At 49.1% G+C, this 21,651-nt stretch overlaps 3 protein-coding genes across 3 annotated transcripts; all 3 read left to right on the forward strand.

The window, feature by feature from the left end:
- Nucleotides 1-588: 588 nt before the first annotated feature.
- LOC309577333 (V-set and immunoglobulin domain-containing protein 4-like) lies at nt 589-8,748 on the forward strand (the record flags this gene model as incomplete). Its single annotated transcript, XM_082289272.1, has 9 exons — nt 589-643; nt 1,565-1,921; nt 2,506-2,787; nt 3,716-3,784; nt 4,458-4,535; nt 4,844-4,912; nt 5,629-5,742; nt 6,974-6,995; nt 8,129-8,748. 9 exons carry the CDS (start codon nt 589-591, stop codon nt 8,319-8,321), a joined length of 1,239 nt encoding a protein of 412 aa, XP_082145398.1. The 3' UTR covers nt 8,322-8,748.
- Nucleotides 8,749-13,784: 5,036 nt separating this feature from the next.
- On the forward strand, nt 13,785-17,481 carry LOC309577281 (V-set and immunoglobulin domain-containing protein 4-like; the record flags this gene model as incomplete). The annotated part of the gene is made up of 5 exons (XM_082289170.1): nt 13,785-13,867; nt 15,209-15,565; nt 16,193-16,474; nt 17,040-17,103; nt 17,403-17,481. Exons 1-5 carry the CDS (start codon nt 13,813-13,815, stop codon nt 17,479-17,481), a joined length of 837 nt encoding a protein of 278 aa, XP_082145296.1. The 5' UTR covers nt 13,785-13,812.
- LOC309577619 (uncharacterized protein) lies at nt 17,452-20,571 on the forward strand. Its single transcript, XM_082289758.1, has 4 exons — nt 17,452-17,510; nt 18,740-18,865; nt 19,149-19,170; nt 19,986-20,571. The coding sequence occupies exons 1-4, from the start codon at nt 17,492-17,494 to the stop codon at nt 20,158-20,160; spliced, it is 342 nt and encodes a 113-aa protein (XP_082145884.1). The 5' UTR covers nt 17,452-17,491; the 3' UTR covers nt 20,161-20,571.
- The last annotated feature ends 1,080 nt before the right edge of the window (nt 20,572-21,651 follow it).

Raw genomic sequence — 21,651 nt, forward strand, 5'->3', positions numbered from 1 at the left:
AAATGTGGTACAGTGATATAGAATATTTCAGTTGGAAAGGGCCTACAACAATCATCTGTCCCACACTGGTAATGTAAAAATTTAAGGTGTTTCATGAACTTAAAACATAGTGATGGGTGTTATAGAAGCTGGTGAGAAAGTGAATTGTGAGGACCAAGATGGTTCAGCTCCTTATGAATTCTCTCTCAGACCTGCGTGTGTGTAATTGCGTGTTAAAGCTTATTCATCAGAAAACAACACAAGGAGGAAAAAAGAAATGGTTGCTTAGGAATCAAAAGAAATAAAGGAAAAAATTTAAAAAACAGAAGGGGGGGAAGCATACTCAGCAGAAAATACGAAATAGAGTAGAAGTCATTTTTTAACTTTCCTCTTCACACCAGGGTTTCCGCTCTGCCACACCTCTGACAGTAGTCACTGAGACACTTGTTTTCTGATAAAGAGGAAGGAAAAACCACCAGCTGTTGTCCTGGATGCTCAGAGACACTCAGTGCCAGAGTGAGCACAGGCAACATGTGGTCACTTTTTACCACAGCTTGGGGAAAGCGGGTCAGTCTGGCTGGAGCGGGAGCAGCTGTGCTGCCGGCAAGGATGGAAACGCTGCTGCGAGCAGCTGTGCTCGTGAGTTCCCTTCTCCACTGCAGCGGTGAGTCTGGTCTGGGCATGGGCCCCTCCCTGGGGTGGTCCTGCCCTGCGCTGGGGTGTGCTTGGCAGGGGTGGCTCTGTTTTGGGAAGAGAGATATGGCAAAAAGGCCAAGTCTGTGTGCTGCTGCCTTGGGGCTCCAGGTGTTTCAGATCCAGAGGCCACAGAGTGCAACAGTGCATGAGGCCATGGAAACGCTGCCCACACACGTGGTGACAGTTATTTCATGCAACACAAAGGGTCTGATTAGTGCTTGTGTTTCCAGGAAAAGGCAGGTTTGAAACCCACCAGAAGAGGTAAAGCAATGTCTGTGGAAGCTAAGAGTCAATCCTCAGAGTGAGAGAAATGTACTGGACAAGAGCAATGGTCCTAATTTTTACAGGAAAGTGTGAAGAGTTTTAGGTTTCTTTACCCCATGGTTTAAGCTTCTCATGTTTGGCTTAGGCTGAGAAAATGGTGTGTGTCAGAAAAACAAATAGGCAGTAGAGAAGCTTTTGCTGTTCCTCAGAAGCCCCAAGGGTGATGTCTGGAGCAGACACTGGCTGAGACCAGGGAGCTGCCGCTTGGACTTTAGACCAACTCCTTCCCTCAGGCCTAAATTATCCAATAACTCTGACCCTGTGCTCTACTCAGTGTTGGTGGTGTAAGGAAAGCACCAGGCAGAGCAGGAGAGCCAGGCTGCACACATGGCAAGAGTCGGTGCCCCTGGCCATCAGCTGCCTCCCATCCACCTGCCTCACGCCACACGGATTTTTGGTTAACCCACCCCTGAGCAGCCCATCCCTCATCATCCCCACTGACTGCCTGTGCTTCTCATCTGGTGGGTTCTCTTTGCCAATGCTCTTGCCATGGCTTTATCACCTGGGAGCTGCCTTCACCCTGGCTGCTTTGTGGCTTAATTTTCATCCTCCTTTATTCCCGCAGCTTTTCTGGACCTGAGTGGCCCCAGTGAGGTCAGAGGTGTCTGGAGGGGGTCTATCACTCTGCCTTGTGCCTATGTGCCTGTGGAGGACCTTGTGCAGCAAACCCTCACCTGGACTGTGGTACATGACAAGGGATCAGGCACCATCTTTCGGAGGGATGGCTCTGATGACCACATTCTCCTGTCAGAGTACAGGGACAGAGTCAGCATCCCAAAGGATGCTCCAGGAAATGTGTCTCTCCTCATCCTGAACCTGGAGGTCTCTGACAGGGGAACCTACACTTGCCAGGTCACCTGGAAAGACAGCAACAACAGCCTGATAGCAAAGGAGATCACCACCAAATTGGAGGTTGTTAAAGGTAAATCCAAAAAGGAGGCTATTCAGGAGGGGAAGGCTTGGCTCAGGAAGGTTTTTGGGAATCGGAGAGAGCAGGGGGGAAGTGACCACATGTTGCCATGCAGAAGCATTTTGCTGATCAGTGTCAGCCTCCAGCAAGAAGCAGCAAATATATCAGAGAGAAATTCTGCCCAGGACATAGCACCCTGCAGCTGCGGAAGGACCTCTGGTTCCTCAATTTCCAGTTTATCCCTGGCTCTATCTGTAGCCAATGGCTCAATGTTTCCCAGGGGCATGCCGCAGTAGGCAAGTCCCAGGGATACTGCATGGCTGTTTTTTGACTAAATTTCACCAGCATGTGCTTGCCCTCCCTCTGCCCAGTGTGGGGGGTTTATAGAGGCACAGAGACATCATCAGCCCAGAGAGCAGGACACCAGTGCCATGGGCAGCACAGCTGAGCTCATGCTGTGCAGGGAGGTGATGTGAGAGCCGAGCTGCTTCCTCCTGGGAAGGCACCGACAGCAAGAGTGAGAACTGCTGTGGCAGGGAACCATCCCCACCACAGCCAGGGCTCTGTGACCTGGGCCCCTCTGCTTTGTCTTCCAGTGGCAGCCACCAAGCCCATCATCAGAGCCGGACAGCTGGGGCTGACGGTCCCGGCCGGAGCCAGCACCAGCCTGACCTGCGAGGCCAGCGGGTCCCCTCCCATCAACTACCGCTGGTTCCGGAGCGTCCCGGCGGGGAAAGCCGTGTTCCTGAGCAGCGGGGCTGAGCTGGCGTGGCACAGCCTGCGGCCCTCTGACAGCGGGACGTACTTCTGCGAGGCAGAGAACAGGGCTGGGGCCGGAGCCGTGCAGCGCAGCGATGCTGTGCAGCTGACGGTGACAGGTGAGTGCCCACAACCGCAGCTCGGAAGAGAACATCCTTCTGCAGTGCAAAGGAACGGCATCCTACTTCTCTGCCCTCAGAGAAAGAAGGAAATGCCAAACGCCTTCAGCACTCTGACACACTCCTCCCCGCTGGCTCCAGTCGGTGTCCTCCTTTATTTCCTGTATTCAGTTTCCTCCTCTTTGAGGAACTGCTCTTTTCTGAGGCAAAAGAGAGTTGCTACTTCAAACATGTATTTATTTATTCCTCTGCGGGTTTTTTGAAGTTCTCCCTGGCTCTGTAATGCTGCCCACTGCAGTTCAGCAAGTTTAGACAAGGAGTCGTGGCTTTATTTTGAGAACAAGGAACAAGCGAGTGGTAATGCAGTGGGGGAACAAACCAAACTGGCCTTTGCTCCCCCGTGACCAGCTGCGTGTCTCAGGGAGACGCACTGCACTTCACACGCACCAGGCTCTGACACCTCCAGGCTCTGCAGGATGATGCGTGACAGGTTGGACTCAATGGCCTCAGAGCCCTTTTTCAATCTAAATGGTTCCATGATGGGTGTCTGGTGGAAAACTTGCAGCTCTCCTTGGCTGGTTACTTGATCAGCAAAGCTGTGAAGTCCCTGATGGCAGAGCCAAGCACAGGTACCACACAGTGGCCTGTGAAAGAGGCAGAGCCTGCTGAGCTCCCAGGGCACGAAGCTTTGGCTGAAGCCCTGTGGTGTTTTTCACAGCAGTCACACGCTGCAGGGAACAGCCCGGGAACAGGGGTCAGTGCTGCAGACGCTGGCTAACGCTGCTGGCACAGCATCCCCCCTCCTGTCAGCCGGGTGGGGGCTGCTTCCTCCTGTGCCTATCCTACCTGTGGAGAATTCTGTATCACACCAGCATCACCAACATGGTCAAACCCCAGTGTGAGCCTCTTCCTCCCCTTTACCTTGCAGATCTGCCCACAACAACAGTGGCCTTGCAGAGGAATGTGGCAACCACGGGGGGACACCACTCAACCACAGGTCGGGGTGAGAGCAGTGACAGCTACGGCGAGGATGGGTTGTTGGGGCACTGTAGCACCAGCGCTTGGCAGTGGTTTTATTGCTGGGGAACAGAGTCTTGGCAGTATTGATTTTCAGTCCATATGCCTCAGTTTTTAACCCAGATGTTTCTGAAAGCAGAGCTTCCTTCCACCAGTTTCCATTCCACCGATGGCTTTTTGTTTGCTAATAGGTTGTGCCTGTGTAGGAGAGACTGTATGTGTCTTAGGACTGCTGATAATGCTATTTCCTAAGTTTCAGAGCATATGGGATGGGATGTTCTGGGGTTGGCTCTTTTCTAAAGAGCTTTTTTGCTTGTTATCTGATCCTGAATGGAAGCTGCTGAGGGGAGGTAGATCTGGTGTCTCCAGTAGCAGACAGGAGGGATGCAAAAGCTGCTTCAGACCTGACTGAAAACCTGAGCCTGACCAGGGACAGCAGTTTTGAGGGAGGGCTTGTGATTTCCCATTTATTTTTGTGGGATGTGGGAATTTAGGCCTGGACTAGAGTAGGTCTGCTTGTGGTAACCTTCTGTGTTTGGATTATGTTTCGTTTGGATCGATGGTGCCCCAGCAATCACGTTGGGATTGTAGAAGCTGGTGTCAGTCACCAAAAGCTGAGGAAAGATGTTGACAGGTGTTGATTGTTCTTGCAGGAAAAACACAAACAGAGCTGGTGCCCCAAGATGCCCCAGGAATCTTCTGGACTCCATGGGGCTCCACCACTACTGCAGGTGTGTGTGTACAGACATACAAATACACGTCAGTATCTGGTGTGTGTATATGTAGTGTGTGTATACATGTATAGTGTGTATATATACTGTATGTAGTATCCATCCAGTGAATGTATGGTACTACATGTACTCTCTCTATAGTACAGGGTATAGACAGTGTTTATTTCTGCAGTTTGCTTATTTTCATTGCCTTGTAAAGGGGCTGGAGGCATTCTCTTCTGATCCTACAGCTCTAATCCCAGATCTCTGGGTGCTAAAGTGAGGGCTGGAAATGCACTGTCAGCCTTTCACTCAGGTTTGTTTTGCAGATCTGTCCATAACAGCAACAACTTCCGAGAGTGGTGTGGGATATCCAGGGAAGAATGATACAATTCGTGGTAAGTAAGAACAAAACCAAGCTGAGAAGATGATTAAGGACCCAAGCCAGATGCTCTGTAGTCAAGAACTTTAGCTTCAAAATTAGTATTCTGCCTTTTTAGCTGCAAATAGCATTAATGGCTGTTCTCAAAGGACCCAGATGATTAATGGTAACTCTTTAAAAGGCTCTGGATGTTTTTATGGAAGAGTGAAAAAAAAAAAAAGTTGATATGTGGGGCACACAGAGTTGCTGCTGTGTTCCTGAGCAGCTGGTCCATTTTTTATCTCAGACTGTCAAAGCTGGAACAGCAGAAAAACCTCAGTGTGTGCCTCGAGCAGATCTACACATCCTCCAGCTTTACAGCATTGTGACAGGTTTAGGCACTTTCCAAAGAGAACTGAGCAGCACCCTTGAATGGAAAGCTTTATTTCATGATATGCAGTGCAGTTATCCCGCCCAGCTCACATCCCTGTTACCTCAGCATTATGAGATAGACGCTGTCTGTACGGCTGTGGCCTCTTGGTGAGGTGTACACAGAGTGCTGGGTCACACAACACACTCAGAGCTGCCGGACCAAGGGTCTCTGGGGACACGGCTCTGCAGGGACACAGCCCTGGGTGCTCAGGCAGGGCTGGCTGTTGCTATCCTCAGGGACATGGTAAATGTCATGTAACTGCTGCTGCTGTCACCCAGGAGGGCTCCTCTGTCTTAAAGTCCTCTGTTGTACTGCTTTAGATTTCCAGAGGACTGGCTTGTCCCTGTACCTGGTCATCCTGATTGCTGTGGTGTGTGGTGCTGTGGTTTTCCTTGTCATCTCTCTTATTATTTGTGTTACAAAGCCCAAAGAAGGTGAGTAGAATGTTCTGGAAAACCTGAATGTTTTATGCATGCCCAGCATGGTTTTACCTTTGATGGGTTTTGGGGCCCGGAGCACTGCTTGCAGACACTAGCTGCAGCTCTGGCACCTGCATCATACAGGCAGTAGATGAGATGCACGGGTTGACACAGATGGTGGGAGATCCAAAGAGGCAGAGAAGTCCTCGCAGTCAGGAGGGTCTTCCGGGCACCAGACATGGGGTTGGGGCAGCAGTGGCCCTGGTGCTCCTGAGCTGCACCCTCCCATCCCTGCACTGGCTCTGGGGCAGCTCAGTCCCTGCCCTGCAGCCCATCCCAAGGTGTGTGGCTTGCTCTGCCACAGAGACTTGGGATGGTTGTTTCTCACTGCTCCTCACAGACATCCCGGGGCTCAGGCTCACCTGCTTGGCCAGGTTCATAGCACCAAACCTTTAAAGTCTCTGGCAGAAGGTTCATCCCATCCTGCTGCTGGGGAATGCCTTTGGCACCAGTTGCTGCTCAATAGTTCCTATAGTTGGCACCCAGAGGGAAGTGCCAAGAACCTGTGAAGAGCTGTCAATTCTCCCTATTTCATATAAATTTGTTTCCTCTCTGGTCTTTAGTCACAGGATGTATTCACTGAATGCCTCTGTTTCTCCTGCACTGCCACCAGAAATCCCCCTGACCAAATGTTTCTTGGAGCCCCCTCCTCACCAGCTGTGCTTGGCTGTGGGCACACAGGTGTACTTTGGGGTTTGAGATCCCACAGACTTAATTTTCTCCTCTGTTTCTCTAATGACCTTCCTATGACTCCATGCTACCAATTAATAATAATAATAATAATAATAATAATAATTGTCAGATATTTCTTTTGCCATTTTTCTTATTTTTATCTTTTCCTTTTTAAAGGAATCCAGAATAACCATTTTCAGAACTGTTCTTTATTGAACTTCTAATGAATAGGGAAACTGGGGAAATTGTGAGCTTCTAGTTTCTAACCTCAACTTTATCTTTGACATTGGGCTGGTTATTTTGATCCAGTTGTGTGACAGCCGGGTTGCTTTCATTTTCTTGGACTGAATCCTGGGAAACTGAGTCATCACCCACCTGACATGATATCCAAGGTTGTTATTTTTGCTCTGTCTTCAGAGGTCATTCTCTTATACCAAGAACATAAGCAAAGAAATTCTTTTCTTAAGAAGGTAAATGCAAATTATTGACACAAATTCTGATTTTTCTTTTCCAGCTCAAGTCTATGACGTAAAATCGTGAGTATAACCCTTTATCTGGCGCATTGATGAGTCCTGGGGGGCTGTATCAAAGCAAAAATAAAAAGCACTGCTATTAGCTGTCATGATGAAAAACCCCTTAAGCAGTTTGGTTGAAGAGGTTCACAGTTAGCTCAAGAGCACACTGTAGGATAGCTTGTGGGCTTTCCACAGCAACACAGAATGTGGGAAGAAAGCATATATATTTTTTTCATAGCAATATCAGAACTGCAAAAGTGAGCAAGAGCTGCTTATTAACTTCTAAGCCCAGTAAAGGGCTACTGAAGACAAGGCTAAATTCTCTGTGTTTTTCCAAGGCTGAATTCCCAGTGTTTCTTCAAATGCAAAGAAAAGGAACTCCCCTTCTAGAGACCACTGGTTATACTCTGATTTATCCTCAAAACATCCCTGGCTGAATTTGCTTCTTCTAACCATAGCTGTGGCAGGAAGTTATAGCTATTTCTAAACTTGGGTTTCACATCCTGATCTACTTGTAGCCTGTGGAAGTTTTACTGAAAAGCCTGATAATCCAGTGAAAACATACAAGGAGAACCACTTCTGTAGGTATAAATTAGAGTGCTGCTGAGTTGAGTATTACAGTAGGATGTGCCAGCATCCCAGTGCTAGGCTTCCCCAGCAGTGTGCAAGGCAGCAGTTTAAGTTACAGTTGAACCCTGAGCAACGGGACAAATGCTGTGATGACATTTCTCCTCAGAGGATCTATCTTCATTAAAAAATATTAGATACCATCAGCTAGACAGTGGATGTGGGCTGCTTTTAGTTCTCAATTTACCCTTCCTCCGATATTTTAAATAAATATTTATTTATTCATCTTCAATAATTATCTGATCGCACCAGTGCAAGAAATGGCGGTAATCCTTTTATTACTTGCACATACTTTGCTGCCTTTCCCTGGAAACTTTCTCTGGGTTGGAAGCAATGCTTCTACAATGCCCAAGGTTTTTCAGCCACTGGAAAGCAAAGGACAAAATTCTCTCCTTCAGAATATTGCTATAGTCCAATGGCTCAGGTTTACACAGGTTTGAGTCAGACCACTATATTAGTCAAAAACCTGATGGTTGGGAGATGCTTTGTTTACTCTGATTGATACTCTTCTTGCATTTTGATTTCAGCCGTAACTTGAGAGCAGCAACTTCTTCAAGCCGTGATAGCACAGGTTACTATGAGGAACCCATCTCTTCCACTGAGAACAACTATGTGATGGAGCCCAGGGAACACAAAATCTCTGAAGAAGTAAATAAGAATGTATCTGACTGTGTTGGAAACCCCCAGGAATCTGAGTATGAAGTAGGGGACACTTCCTGAGAACCAACAGCGCTCTGCAGATACCAGTCCTCAGGAGTACCTTCACCCAGACAAAATACTTATCTTTCTTCTCACTTTTGCCCCTGACAGATAGGTTGGACAAGCAGTGGTTGCTCTCCCTTCACAATACCTGCAGCAAAAATGCAGATCTTGTCAGGAACTTCAGTTACAGACCCCTGTATAGAACTTCTTATTTTGTTTTCCTTGATTCCCTCTCACCACCTCTATCCAAGAAAGCCCTTTGAAAGCTGTGGCATGCAGGTCGCAGACTAGGAGCACTGTACTAAACTTAATGCTTTAGATGGCCAAAAGGATCAGCGTTTCCAGCCTTCATGGGGTGGGAGGAGAGCCAGCACCAAGGGCTGCTCAGCATCCCCATCCCTGTGGGTGAGTGGGGAGGATGCAGCTGGCTTGGGAATTGATGGTTCTTCTCCTACCCACCTGATGCTGTACAGGTTTTAATGAATGAGAGGTCTTATAGAAACACTGGAAGGCAGATTAAAGCCAAGAGAAACTCAGGAGCCTGCCCTGCTAGGAGAAGCAGTGCAAGAAGCAGGAATGTCCCATACAGCCCTTGTGCTGCCCTTGATCCCCTCCCCCAGCACTGCAGCAAGGTCTAGGCACACTGGCCATAGCTCTGGGTGGTTCTGATACTGCAACCAGGCTCATTCTTTCTGAACTCCCATTCTCTGTTCTCTCTTTAAACGCATGATGGATATTTGAAAGAAATTACAGACTTTTCCATAAATCTGGGGTAGGATTGCTTACACATGCCTCACATGTTTTGGTGTGTGTATTTCTGCACCATTGGCTCATTTTGGAATGCCAGCAAGCCACTGACAGCTCCTCAGTAGATACTCAGGAAGTATTTTCCTCCCAGCTTAAAAGGTCTGAAGGGCAAGTTATGAATAATCTCTACTGCCCTGAGTAAAGCTATCATGCAGATTTATGGAAGAACCTTTTTATAATGAACAGGGCAATCCTGTGTCCCATTAAAAGCCATGCAGACAGATGTAAAACAGAGGAAGTCACCTGAGGGATGAGTGGGACACTGGTGGCACAGGATTAATGGACCCCCAGCTGTGCTGCTCACACCCAGGACAGCTCTGCATCTGCAGATCTCTCCAAGCATCAGTTCAAAACTCAGCAGAATTCAAAGGGAGTGTGAAGTGCTAATGGAAAGGTATTCCAGTCAAATAACAGGATTGTGGTACTGTAAAACCCATGGACTGTCACTACCTTATGTAGGCATGTTGGCCTCATCTTGGGTTTAGCAGAGCAAGAAAAGATACTGAGAAAGAGTGTAGAGAATAATTATTGGTACAAAACTACATCTGTGCAAACAGTCTCTTGGAAAAAGGAGAAGAAGAAGCAAATGAGCAAAGTGTGCTCATGGGGGTCAGGGCTGAGAAGGTGAAGGGGCTATTTGTTTACAGCTTCTCTGAAAAGGATGCAGAAATTAGTGATAATTGTCTGGTAGCACTTTCAAAGGGCAAGGAAAAGTACCTCTTTGTATGCAACACAGAAATAAATGTGGAACACAGCTGCTCACCTGCGACTGAGAGCCAGAGGTCTAATGGGAAATTAGAGGAAAGAATGATTTAAAAGTTCATCAAAATGCACAAACCACCAGGCACACTTTCCAGGCACTTATCAGTGACCTTATACTTTCTCCCTGCATGTTTCTGTGCTAAAAGTTTTACTTCTCTTTGTTAAGAATGTACTTAAAAATCAAGGGCAGGGACATTCTTGATTTTTGAATGAAAAGGGAATACATGGCAGCTGCTGGTGCTGTCATGGAGAAAACTACCAACATGTACATATAACTTATTGCAGATGTGGAGAAAATAGGTGTGAGTGTGTGTTTCTGCATGTGAGTGTGAGGTCAGAGGAGGTGGGAAGGGAATGTGGCAGGTGCTGGAGCACAGCTCACCCATCTGAGCTCAGCCTGACTGCTGTGCCCACTGAAGGGGCAATATGGCTCTGGTTACCTGAAATGACCTACAGTGCACTTCATCTGAGGTGTCATGGTGTGGCCTGAGCTCCAGCCTGAGGAGAAGGGAGCACTGAGGGAAGGCAGAGGTGCAGAGACAAAGGGCTTCCGACTGAGGGACAGGGTAGTCAGTCACATTGTGGTCTGAGCTCTCACAGCTGAAGCCCCATGGATAATGGCTGCCAGGAATCCCACAGCTTGCCCCAAAATCACTCAATTCCAGCTGCACTGCAAAGCCACAGGCGATGCAGCCCTACCAATGTGGATAAATGGTAGTGTTATCCTGGCTGGACAGCTAGCACCAAGAGCTGATGCTATTAAATACACCTGTTGTAAGGAAAGCTCATGAAACTGAAAATAAATCCATGAGTTATGGTCTCCATGTGTTTTGTGTCTGCATGCACTCTGGGACAGCTGGACAGGGTCCAGATTCTGACTTGGTATGGGGTGTACCTGGGCAGAAGGGTAGCTGTTGTGCACCCTGTGCACTGGCAGGCTAGAGGATGAGCTGAAGTCACAGCAGATCATCCCAGACCAGCAGTTTTGTTTACCAAACCCAGAGCTCAGCCAGCCTCTGCAGAGCACTGGGAGGAGGAACTGAGTGGCCTGAAAAAAGACAGTATCAGATAGTGGTGAGTCTACACGAGCACCAGCAGCGGGTGCGTGTGGTAACCACAGGTAAGGGGACATCTCTATTTTTCTGATGGCTGGGTGTGTGCAGCCCACCCACAGCACCAGGAAAGAAAAGAGTACTCAGATGACATTGTATATATGGGTCACTCCCGTGGTGTCAGGAGGTGTTTACAAGGATTTGGCCAAGCTAATAGCAACCCAGCACTAATGTCATTGACCTGAGAATTCCTGGGAAGGGAAGTGAATTTTTTCAGAGATAGCACTTGTACATCATGTTTCTGCCACACAAGCTTTAAGGGAAAATGCTAATTTACATTAATTTCTGTTTCTTTAAGTGGAACAAGGTCATGTTTTGATGACTGACTGTATGATTATCTGATGTGGCAGAACTGTGGTGTGAATGGCTGGGGGAGATCACACAATCAGCTTCTGTGGGACATCCAAAAAGTACCCAGTAAAATACAGTCTGTTGAGTCAGATCTGTGAGTTAGTTACGGCTGGACCAAACAAGAAAGTCTCAAGTAAAAATTGCTTCTTTTTTGAGGGCATAGAGTTCAAAATGAGCACTTTGAGACCTTTCTTCTTCACTTTTTGGTGATTTGCTCAAAGTTGGGTTCTGAATTTCATCTCCTTGAACACTAAGGTTCTTATTTTATCACCAGAAAAATGGTGGCAAACTGGCACCGGCAGATTTTGTCAGAGCATGAAAGTACAATGCAGGCTCAGCAGAGCTAGTCCCTACGAACAGGGTCTGAGGGACCATCTGTGGTCAGGCTCAGGGACATGAAGACTTTACTGTGTCACCTCCAGTTAGCCCATGATGACTAGCAGAAACTGCAGAACAAAGAGTGCCTGAGCTGTGGTACTTGAAGAAATTACACTTGAGAGAGTGTCCTGTCCTGTGTGTGGGAGGAAGGTGGGTGCCGGGGGGACAGGCTGCAGGGTGCCTAACCCGCAGCACTGCATGGGAGAGAGCAGCAAGTCCAACCCAGAGCAGAGACACTGGAATAAAATGCTGCACTTTAATAAACCAGGTGGCTAGCCATCATGGCTGAGACACTGAAGGCTTTTTCTTCTTGTGTTCAGATTCAAAACTGTGAGGAGTCCCTTCAGTAAGGAAGAAATGGGCTGATTGTGTGACTCAGGCAGCTATGTCTGTGTCCAGGGAGAGAAAGATGTCATGTACATCACATTTTGGGAACTACAGTTATTCATGTCTGCTTTAGTTAAATAGTCTTTTTTTTTAATCCTGTATAATTAGAGCCTCAGGAAGTCTTGCATGTCCGGTACAAAAAATAATCCTATCAGCAGTTTTAGCTTGGGTTTTCAACTTCTTCCAGGGCATGTTCCCCAAAACCCAGCTTCTCTTAAACTGTTTTGCGTAGGAGACTGTTTGTTTGGAACAAGGTTCTACTGCTAGTCACGTACCAGAGTATGGAAAAGGTTGGGTTTTAATCATCTCTATGAAAATAGACACATTTCCCTCTTTGAATAACATACCTAGCAAATTTAACAAGTGCTTTTTTGTTTGTTTGCTTGCTTTTAGACATGACTCAAACATTGCTAAAAGCTTCTCAGGGGCAGCATGGGCAGAGGGACACAGGCCTTGTGAACTGGCACCCCACTGGTAGCTGCAGCAAAGATGTCAAGAAAAGAAGTCAGCAAAAACCAGGTTTTAATGTCTTACATAGACATGCTTTGCAAGAACGGGTGCTGCTGCCCCCATCATCTTCCTCAGCAGGATGGCAGCTGGTGGTAGCTCTCAGCCTGGAGCCCTGGAAGAATTTGTTGCACCAGGTCTTGCAACATGACATTTAGCTTTTTGCTCCAGGCAAGTTCCACCACAGCAATCATCAGGGCTCAGCTGCAATCACAGTCAGCAAGGGCCCCACGGGTGGGCATGCCTCTGCCTGGGACTGAAATGAGATCCACGCAGTTCTTCATTACTGACTTTGGGAAAATGAAGATAATCTCCAGCTCTCATTACCCTAGCAGAGAGGGAATAAGCTGTCACTGACATGGAGCAGCACTTCCAGAGATGCATTCAGCTGCAAGGTGAATGGGTCAGCCCAAGCAGATGTTGTGATGGGATGAGACTGTGGCAAAATCATCCCATTTACCTTTCTCTCCCAGTTCCAGTAGAAAACAGCTCCCTGTCCCTCAAACACATCTGTCTCCTTCTCAAAGATACCATTTTCCTGTTGCAGCTGTTGGAACCATGCTAAGGCATGGCTATTGAGTAAGTCCAAAAAAGCTGCTCTACTGACTCATTAAACACCTACAACAGAATTCACTAGGTCAGTAGATTTGCTTTTATACTTTTCTTACCTTTCCATAAGTCCTTCTCCTTCGGGTAATAATTAGTAAGCACCTAATAATTAGCATCACACCTAGATAACTCTTAGAAGTACTTTTAAAGGTACCCTACAGAGCACACTCAGAATGTCCCTTGGCTGCCAGTCATAAGTCACCTCCTTGGCAAACACAGTGTGTGCTTTCAGAGCATGAAACATGATGACTTTTGCCCATGAACTGGACTATTGCAGCAGAAATGTGTGCTGAGAGAGTCTGTGATGCTCAGCATGACCTGGCAATGGGCACTTGCAGCTCAGAAAGGCAACTGGATCCTGGGCTGCATCAAGAGAAGTGGATGGGACAGGGAACGGGACTGGAAAGATCCATACAGCCTTTCTCCTTCCTTCACCCTTCACCTAACTCAGCAGTGAAATGGACTCGTGATGTTTCAGAAAGAGGATCCTAGATGACAAAGGACAGAATAAAGGGAAGTATTCTTCACTTGCAGTCTGGTCCCAGGAGGGTGGGGGTCTCTTGGGGAAAGGAAGACAGACCTGCAGTTCTGGGAGAATGGGAGAAGTTGGGCGGATAGTGGTGTTTGGGATGACTTTCATCAGCTGCAACGGTGAGTAAATGCTTCAATGTATAAGAACAAAAATCAGAGTACTAAGAGGCTAGGGGAAATCTTTTGAATTATAGCATCTTTTTTTTTTAATTGACAATTGCAGAAAGTCTTTAGCTTATTGCATTAATCACAGAGCCTGAGAGTTCATGAAAGGCTCCTTTGGCATCAGATACAACAAGGTGCTTTCAAGAGTGCAGCAAATGGGGCAGTATCAGGCAAGTCAGCTTCCCTGCCCCAAGGCAAGAACAGAATACAGTTTTTTGAGACCCTTGGCAAGGACCAACTCTGGTGTGCCAGCTCTCAAAACAGTCTTGGTGAAGCTGGAATATGCATTCTACTAGAATTTAATAACGCATCCTCATTGTTCTGTTAGCATGGCCCTGGGAAGAAGAGGAGCTGTAATTGTGAGACCAGGTGCCGGCACATTTGATTCCCCTTGGTCTCTCCTATCTAGTGACTCTCTCGTTGCATCAGGAAAGCTGAGACTGGAACCTTGGCTTCAGTTCCTATGCCCCTTACTGAATACACCCTTTCTCAGGGCATGTATGTCAACGGCAGCAGCAGAGGAAAGTTTTGGGAAACAGGAGGAAAGTGATCTTACAAGTTGTATACAGAAGCACAGGGTTGCTCCTGACATTTAGAAAAATTGGTTGAAATATATTCCCCGTTTCATCATAAAAAAACAGCTTTGCACATTTCTGGGACCTGCCTCTCAAGCAACTTCTTGTGAGTTAAAGCTGCTGAATATAACCAGTGTCTTTCTGGGGAGGGGAAAGGGGACAAGAATAAGGGGTATGGGGAGAGGTGAGCCAAGCCAAATTAAATTCAGGTGATTTGCTACTTACAAGAGGCACTTCCCAGAGGAGCTGTGGGATCCATGGGCAGACAGCTGGAGAAACTGGGAGAATGTGTGGAGAAAATCTGCCCACTCTTCTCCTGTGCCTACCTGAATGCTTGGCAGAGTACTGATCTGGGTCAGGTCTGAAGTTTTCCAAGGCTAAAGCAAAAGGATTGGCTTTGGTCCACCATTCCTATTCCAGGTCCAGTACCATAGGGAATATCCCTAAATGCTCCTGCCCACAAGGAGCCTCTCTGTACTGAGAAAGAATTAAGAACTGGCAAGTGCCTAGAGAAACACACAATAAAAATAGACATGAGGAAGGCAGCTGTTCACTTCCCCATGCTTGATGATGTGGGCTGCCTTAGTGGTTGTGGTCTACACAGCACATCTGAGACGGCCGCATGCTGGCATCTACTGCCTGATGAGTCCCATCTATCTGGAGGATGTTTCCCTCTTCTAGAGCATTCTGATTTCTTCCCTTCCACTGCTGTTCCCTGCAGCCCTCCTGGATCTGTCTGGTGTCCACCAGGTCACGGGCACATGGATGGGATCCATCACTGTACCGTGTACCTATGTGCCTTCAGAAGGTTTCACACAGCAAACACTTAGCTGGAGTGTGGAGCGGGATTCTAGCACCTCTACCATCTTCCGGAGGGATGATTCTGGTGACCACATCTTGCTGTCTAAATTCCGAGGCCGAGTCAGCATCCCAAAGCAGAGCCCAGGGAATGCCTCACTCCTCATTGAGAACCTTGAAATGCCTGACAGTGGACACTACACCTGTCAAGTCATCTGGAGGTCTACAGATAACAGCTTGATAACAAGAGAGGTGACCACTACCGTTAAAGTTGTCAAAGGTAAATCCAGCAACAAAGCCCTGCTCTTGTGCAGCCAGCTTAAACCAAACGAGGCACCAGCGTTTGTGGGAATAGTCTTTCACACCATGCTGTTTGGCTCATCTAGACTGGGGGTAAAGGCATCTGCCTCCCTTGCTGTGTTGGTTAACCTTCTCAACACATGGAGGTGTACAAATGAATTGGGGAAAGGGACCACTTAGTGTACAGCCCAAGCTGGATCTATTGATGGGCCAGTTGAACCCATGATGTTTGAGATAACGTCCAGGTCTGGGTCTGTGCAAGCAGCCAATGCCTCTGTGGCTCTTGTAGCAAGTGGGTGTTGTGTGAGACAAGTCTGCCTTCTCCCCTTCCCAAGCATCCTCAGTGTGTGCTAGAAATAACAGCATTTCTGCCAGGGGGCCACCCACCCCAGAGAGCAGGACTTTGTGATAGGGTGGCAGCACAGTGGTGTAACCTGGATTAACACACAGGTGACTTGAACTCATGCTGTGCAGGGAGGTGATGTGAGAGCCGAGCTGCTTCCTCCTGGGAAGGCACCGACAGCAAGAGTGAGAACTGCTGTGGCAGGGAACCATCCCCACCACAGCCAGGGCTCTGTGACCTGGGCCCCTCTGCTTTGTCTTCCAGTGGCAGCCACCAAGCCCATCATCAGAGCCGGACAGCTGGGGCTGACGGTCCCGGCCGGAGCCAGCACCAGCCTGACCTGCGAGGCCAGCGGGTCCCCTCCCATCAACTACCGCTGGTTCCGGAGCGTCCCGGCGGGGAAAGCCGTGTTCCTGAGCAGCGGGGCTGAGCTGGCGTGGCACAGCCTGCGGCCCTCTGACAGCGGGACGTACTTCTGCGAGGCAGAGAATAGGGCTGGGGCCGGAGCCGTGCAGCGCAGCGATGCTGTGCAGCTGACGGTGACAGGTGAGTGCCCACAACCGCAGCTCGGAAGAGAACATCCTTCTGCAGTGCAAAGGAACGGCATCCTACTTCTCTGCCCTCAGAGAAAGAAGGAAATGCCAAACGCCTTCAGCACTCTGACACACTCCTCCCCGCTGGCTCCAGTCGGTGTCCTCCTTTATTTCCTGTATTCAGTTTCCTCCTCTTTGAGGAACTGCTCTTTTCTGAGGCAAAAGAGAGTTGCTACTTCAAACATGTATTTATTTATTCCTCTGCGGGTTTTTTGAAGTTCTCCCTGGCTCTGTAATGCTGCCCACTGCAGTTCAGCAAGTTTAGACAAGGAGTCGTGGCTTTATTTTGAGAACAAGGAACAAGCAAGTGGTAATGCAGTGGGGGAACAAACCAAACTGGCCTTTGCTCCCCCGTGACCAGCTGCGTGTCTCAGGGAGACGCACTGCACTTCACATGCACCAGGCTCTGACACCTCCAGGCTCTGCAGGATGATGCGTGACAGGTTGGACTCAATGGCCTCAGAGCCCTTTTTCAATCTAAATGGTTCCATGATGGGTGTCTGGTGGAAAACTTGCAGCTCTCCTTGGCTGGTTACTTGATCAGCAAAGCTGTGAAGTCCCTGATGGCAGAGCCAAGCACAGGTACCACACAGTGGCCTGTGAAAGAGGCAGAGCCTGCTGAGCTCCCAGGGCACGAAGCTTTGGCTGAAGCCCTGTGGTGTTTTTCACAGCAGTCACACGCTGCAGGGAACAGCCCGGGAACAGGGGTCAGTGCTGCAGACGCTGGCTAACGCTGCTGGCACAGCATCCCCCCTCCTGTCAGCCGGGTGGGGGCTGCTTCCTCCTGTGCCTATCCTACCTGTGGAGAATTCTGTATCACACCAGCATCACCAACATGGTCAAACCCCAGTGTGAGCCTCTTCCTCCCCTTTACCTTGCAGATCTGCCCACAACAACAGTGACCTTGCAGAGGAATGTGGCAACCACGGGGGGACACCACTCAACCACAGGTCGGGGTGAGAGCAGTGACATGGAGCTCACAGTGACAGGTGAGTGCCCAGGCCAGAGTTAGTCATCTCTGTTGCAGGAGAAGACCAAAGCAGGGAGTTTGCTCTTCCACAGCAGTATCAGACACCTATACTGTATATCAATTACGTCTTGATAGTTACCCAGAGAGGCAACACCAGAGGCTGGCACCCTCCCTGCTTGAGAGTGTGCCTGATGATGGGAGGGGGCCAGAAAATGTCCTCTATGTCCCTTTGGGACCAGAATTGTTGAGGTTGCAATGCTTCAGTGGGAGGTTGCCTGGGGCAAGAGACCTGGCACAGGGCTCCACACGTCAGAGAGGTTATGGTGCAGGTATTGATTGCAAAGCTCCCCAGACCAGCCAGGGAGTCACCATGGGAGAGAGGGAGTGAAAGAGTCCTCTGGAAATCTAGGCAAGTGCCAGCAGGACAAAGCCAAAGCATTCCCAGGCCATGCTGTAGCCAGGCATGATGCACCATATCAGCCAGGGCTGCCAAGAACCTGTGGGGTGATGGTCAGGGATGGGGACAGGAGTGTCAAATGCTGCCCCAGGCCTGCTGGCAAGACACACACAGGATAATAGGTGAGTCTAGCACTGGCAGAGCAGACCTCATTTTCCCGATGCCTAGGGCAGCTCCCAGTGGGGCTGCAATGCATCCACCATTCTCCACTGACAGATCTGGTCCCCACGATGCTGGTCTCCAGGATGGATACTGCTCCAGTGGGGCCTTTCACAGACACAAGTGAGTCGAGTATCATGCTGGAAAACACCAGATTTGCCCTGGCAAGGGCAGGGCAGCAAACACCATCCCAGACCAGCTCCACATCTGGCTGCTGTGCTTGTGGCAGATACGGCTGCAGGGAACAAACCCCGGCATGCCAAATACCAGGCATTATCCAGGCAGGACTGCGCTCCTGGCTCCCGCCCACACGCCTGGTGGTGGGGGCGTTTGCAGCCTGAAGCTTGCTGTTTGCTTTCACGCAGGGGTGCCCCATCCCTGGAAGCATTCAAGGCCAGGTTGGACGGGGCTTGGAGCAAGCTGGTTGGTGGAAGGTGTCCCTGGCCATGGCAGGGCGTGGAACGAGATGGGTTCAAGATCCCTTCCAAACTGAACCCCCAAGTGGCCTCGGCCCCGCCTTCGGTTAGGATTTAAAGGCCGTCCAAAGCAGCGGGCGACTGCCGGCTCCCGGCCGTGCGGCGAGGCCACCCCCCGTGTCCCCCGGCCGCAGTGACAGCGCTGTCCCCCCGCAGGTTCCCCGCGGGTCGCACCGTCTCCGCTGCTGTACGGACCGGCGGCCGCGCTGGGCGGCGCCGCGCTGGGCGCGCTGCTGGCGCTGGGGCTGGGCTGCTGGCGGCGGCGGCGGCGGAGGAAGGAGGGTGAGCAGCCTCAAACCCAGCCGGGGGCGGGCGGTGGGGACAGCCCCGGGAGGAGGGGACGGGGCGGGCGTGCGGGCGGTGGAGGGCGCGGTCCGAGGTGACGGGCGGGCGGGACAGTCCCATCCCCATCACCCCCATCCCCAGTTGATTCCTTCCAGGGAGAGGCCGGTGGGAGGGTTATTCCCTAAACGTGGGAACACCCGGAAGCTGGGTTTTGTTCTGTGACTCATAAAACAAGTCGATGCACGTCTTAGATTCTTTTTTTTTTTTTTTTTCTTTTCAGAACCTCTCTATGAAGTTGCTTTGTGAGTGGAATTTTCTACTTGGGACATTAACACTGAGGACACTGTACTGATGTCTGCTCCTAAAAAGCCTCCTTGCTCAGTGAAAAGCAAAGGTTTATTTGCCTTGCAGAGGAAGGATCTGAACACCTTGACAGTTTAGTTAGCAACATGAGGACTTAACACATGGTCACAAGAGATAGCCAGACTGTTCTTTAATATGGTAGAAAAACAGATACTCCGGGTCCTTTGCTGTGCCTGGCACGTGCCATGGGAAAGCTCTTCTCTGTGGGAAATTCTCACCATTATTTAACAAAGCCAAGGACAGAAATTCTCAGCTCTTCCTTTAAGTTCCCTCTACAGATGCCTTTCTCTATAAGAAACATGTCTTAGTGCTTGCCCAAGTATTACTTTGCACAGTTCCTGTTCACATATGATTATACAAACACATCTTCTGCCTTGTCCTCATCTCAATCTTCAACACCTTCATACTGCTTTTCAACTCAGAGACACACCATAGCCATCTGTAGCCATTTTTCCCAGTTATTCCCGGTATTTACTTTCCAAAGGCTAGACTGTCTTCTGGTAACTTTAGAGTATAACATGATAATGCCATGAGAGTTTATAGTACCATTATTAACTGTTCAGTGCTTCTTTTTGTGTGTGTAATTATTTTAACGTCACTTTCTAGTGTCTTTCAGAGCCCCCCAGGCCCTCACTAGAATAACATGAATTTTGCTGTTTCACAGATTATGTGGTAGATCTTGTCTCTGACTAGGATGTAAATGAAGTGCCATCTGCTTTGGTTGTCCCTCTCACTCATGTCTCTCTTGTCCCAGCCGCAGCACTGCAGAGGTCGCCCTGCTGCACACTGAGGTGGAAGTCCCTGTTAAGTGTCTACACGAAGAAACGTGCTCTAACACTGAAAAGATCACCATGAAAGACAGGAAAGGTCCTGAGTATGAGAACCTTGTGACTGCAATGGAATCACAATATGAAAGAGAAGGAATTTAGTTGAGTACTGGCTTTTCCGCATGAGCAGCTATGCAGGGCTGCAGGTACTGAAGAGTGAACTTAACAGAAGGAAACTCTTCCTCCTGTTGTCCCTCTGCTCTGCTCTCACTGCTTGCTTTAGCCTAGAGGAGCTGCATAAACTTTTGGTCTTTGGCATACCAGGCCCTGCCTGTGGGACCAGAAACCCCCAGCCAACTGTTTGTCTACACACTTCTAATGAGCAAGTTGTTTCTGAGCAACCTGAAGGACCAAGGTCAGGAAGAGAGGATCTGAAGGAGTGGGAACATGACATTCTTTAGCCTGTGAAAAAATCCAGGATTGACATACTGGGTGCAATGCTGGCACTCAGTAACACTGGCAAGCAGTACTCGCCAGTGTGTGTTCCTGTTAAGACATCCCAGGCTGCAAGGAACCAGGACTGTGCTGGAAATGGAGATCCTCTGGCTTACGCAGCTCAGAAAATACTGGTTGTACATCCTGCCTGTCCTTGAGTCTTTCTTTTTTTGTTACAGCATGGTAAAGGGACCACAGAGGGGAGGTTAATGTTCCAGGGATGTTGTTTTTGCTATCAGACTGCAGCTCAGTGCTCAGGAGAGAGAGGGGATGAGTCTCTGAACTGTCACACACTGGTTTTCTCCTGGAAAACCAGAACTGATGTTGAAGGAAATGCTGGCATTTAATTTTTACATTATGGGGGCCAGAGGCATAATAAAATAGAGAGAAATCGGAGGCATTTGGATAATGATTAAGTAACTTCTCTGAATACAACAGGCTGACACCAATTTACTCTGTGGGACGTAAGTCAGTCTGTATGATTACTAATGCTGACCTATCGTGCAACATGGATGCTGTTCCTGCCTTCAGCTGCAGTGCATTCCCTACAGTATGCTGTCGCTCAGCAGCCTGATTTGCCTCGTCATTGTTAATCATTTGTATCTTGCCTGTACTGGAGTGCTGCAGTCATCTCTGTCCTCCCTATATGTCCTTCCAGCCAGGATCCCTTTGTCCTCCAGGCTTGGCAGGGAGGAGGAATGCCTCCTGGCTTTAGCAAACCAAATTTGTAAGAAGAGTTACTGGCTTTTATTAAATCAGTGGGTGCAGCAAGGAAAGCATGGGGAAGCAGCTGAGCTCAAGTCACACACACCCTCCCTGCTTGGCCCTGACTTCACCCACAAGGCTTGTCTCTGCTGCCGTGGGTCATCACTTCTCAGGTCAGCAGCCCAACAGCAGGGTCACATTGCTATTTGTGGCCTGAGCACTGTGTAGAGCCACACTTTTACTGCTCTGAATTTCAATGATGCTTCTTCTGCAGTACATGAGGTGGGCAAGATCAGAGAAAAACATCTCCTGCCTATATTGTGAGGGCTTCGCAAACACAGTGACAGCCATGCAGGCAAGGCTGTGCTGGGTGTCAGGCTGTGCTCCAGGGAGGCAGACAGGGTCCAGTCTGTCCCTGTGGGACCCATGGCAGCCAGCCCTGAAGACCCCATG

Source organism: Coloeus monedula (genome assembly GCF_965178545.1).
Source record: "Coloeus monedula genome assembly, chromosome: 12".
Taxonomy (NCBI): domain Eukaryota; kingdom Metazoa; phylum Chordata; class Aves; order Passeriformes; family Corvidae; genus Coloeus; species Coloeus monedula.

Excerpts from the sequence above, each read along its gene's own strand:
- LOC309577619 (XM_082289758.1), top strand. Across the intron at positions 18,866-19,148 it reads GCGGCGGCGGAGGAAGGAGG|AACCTCTCTATGAAGTTGCT; the intron begins GTGAGCAGCCTC and ends TTTTCTTTTCAG. Across the intron at positions 19,171-19,985 it reads CCTCTCTATGAAGTTGCTTT|CCGCAGCACTGCAGAGGTCG; the intron begins GTGAGTGGAATT and ends CTCTTGTCCCAG.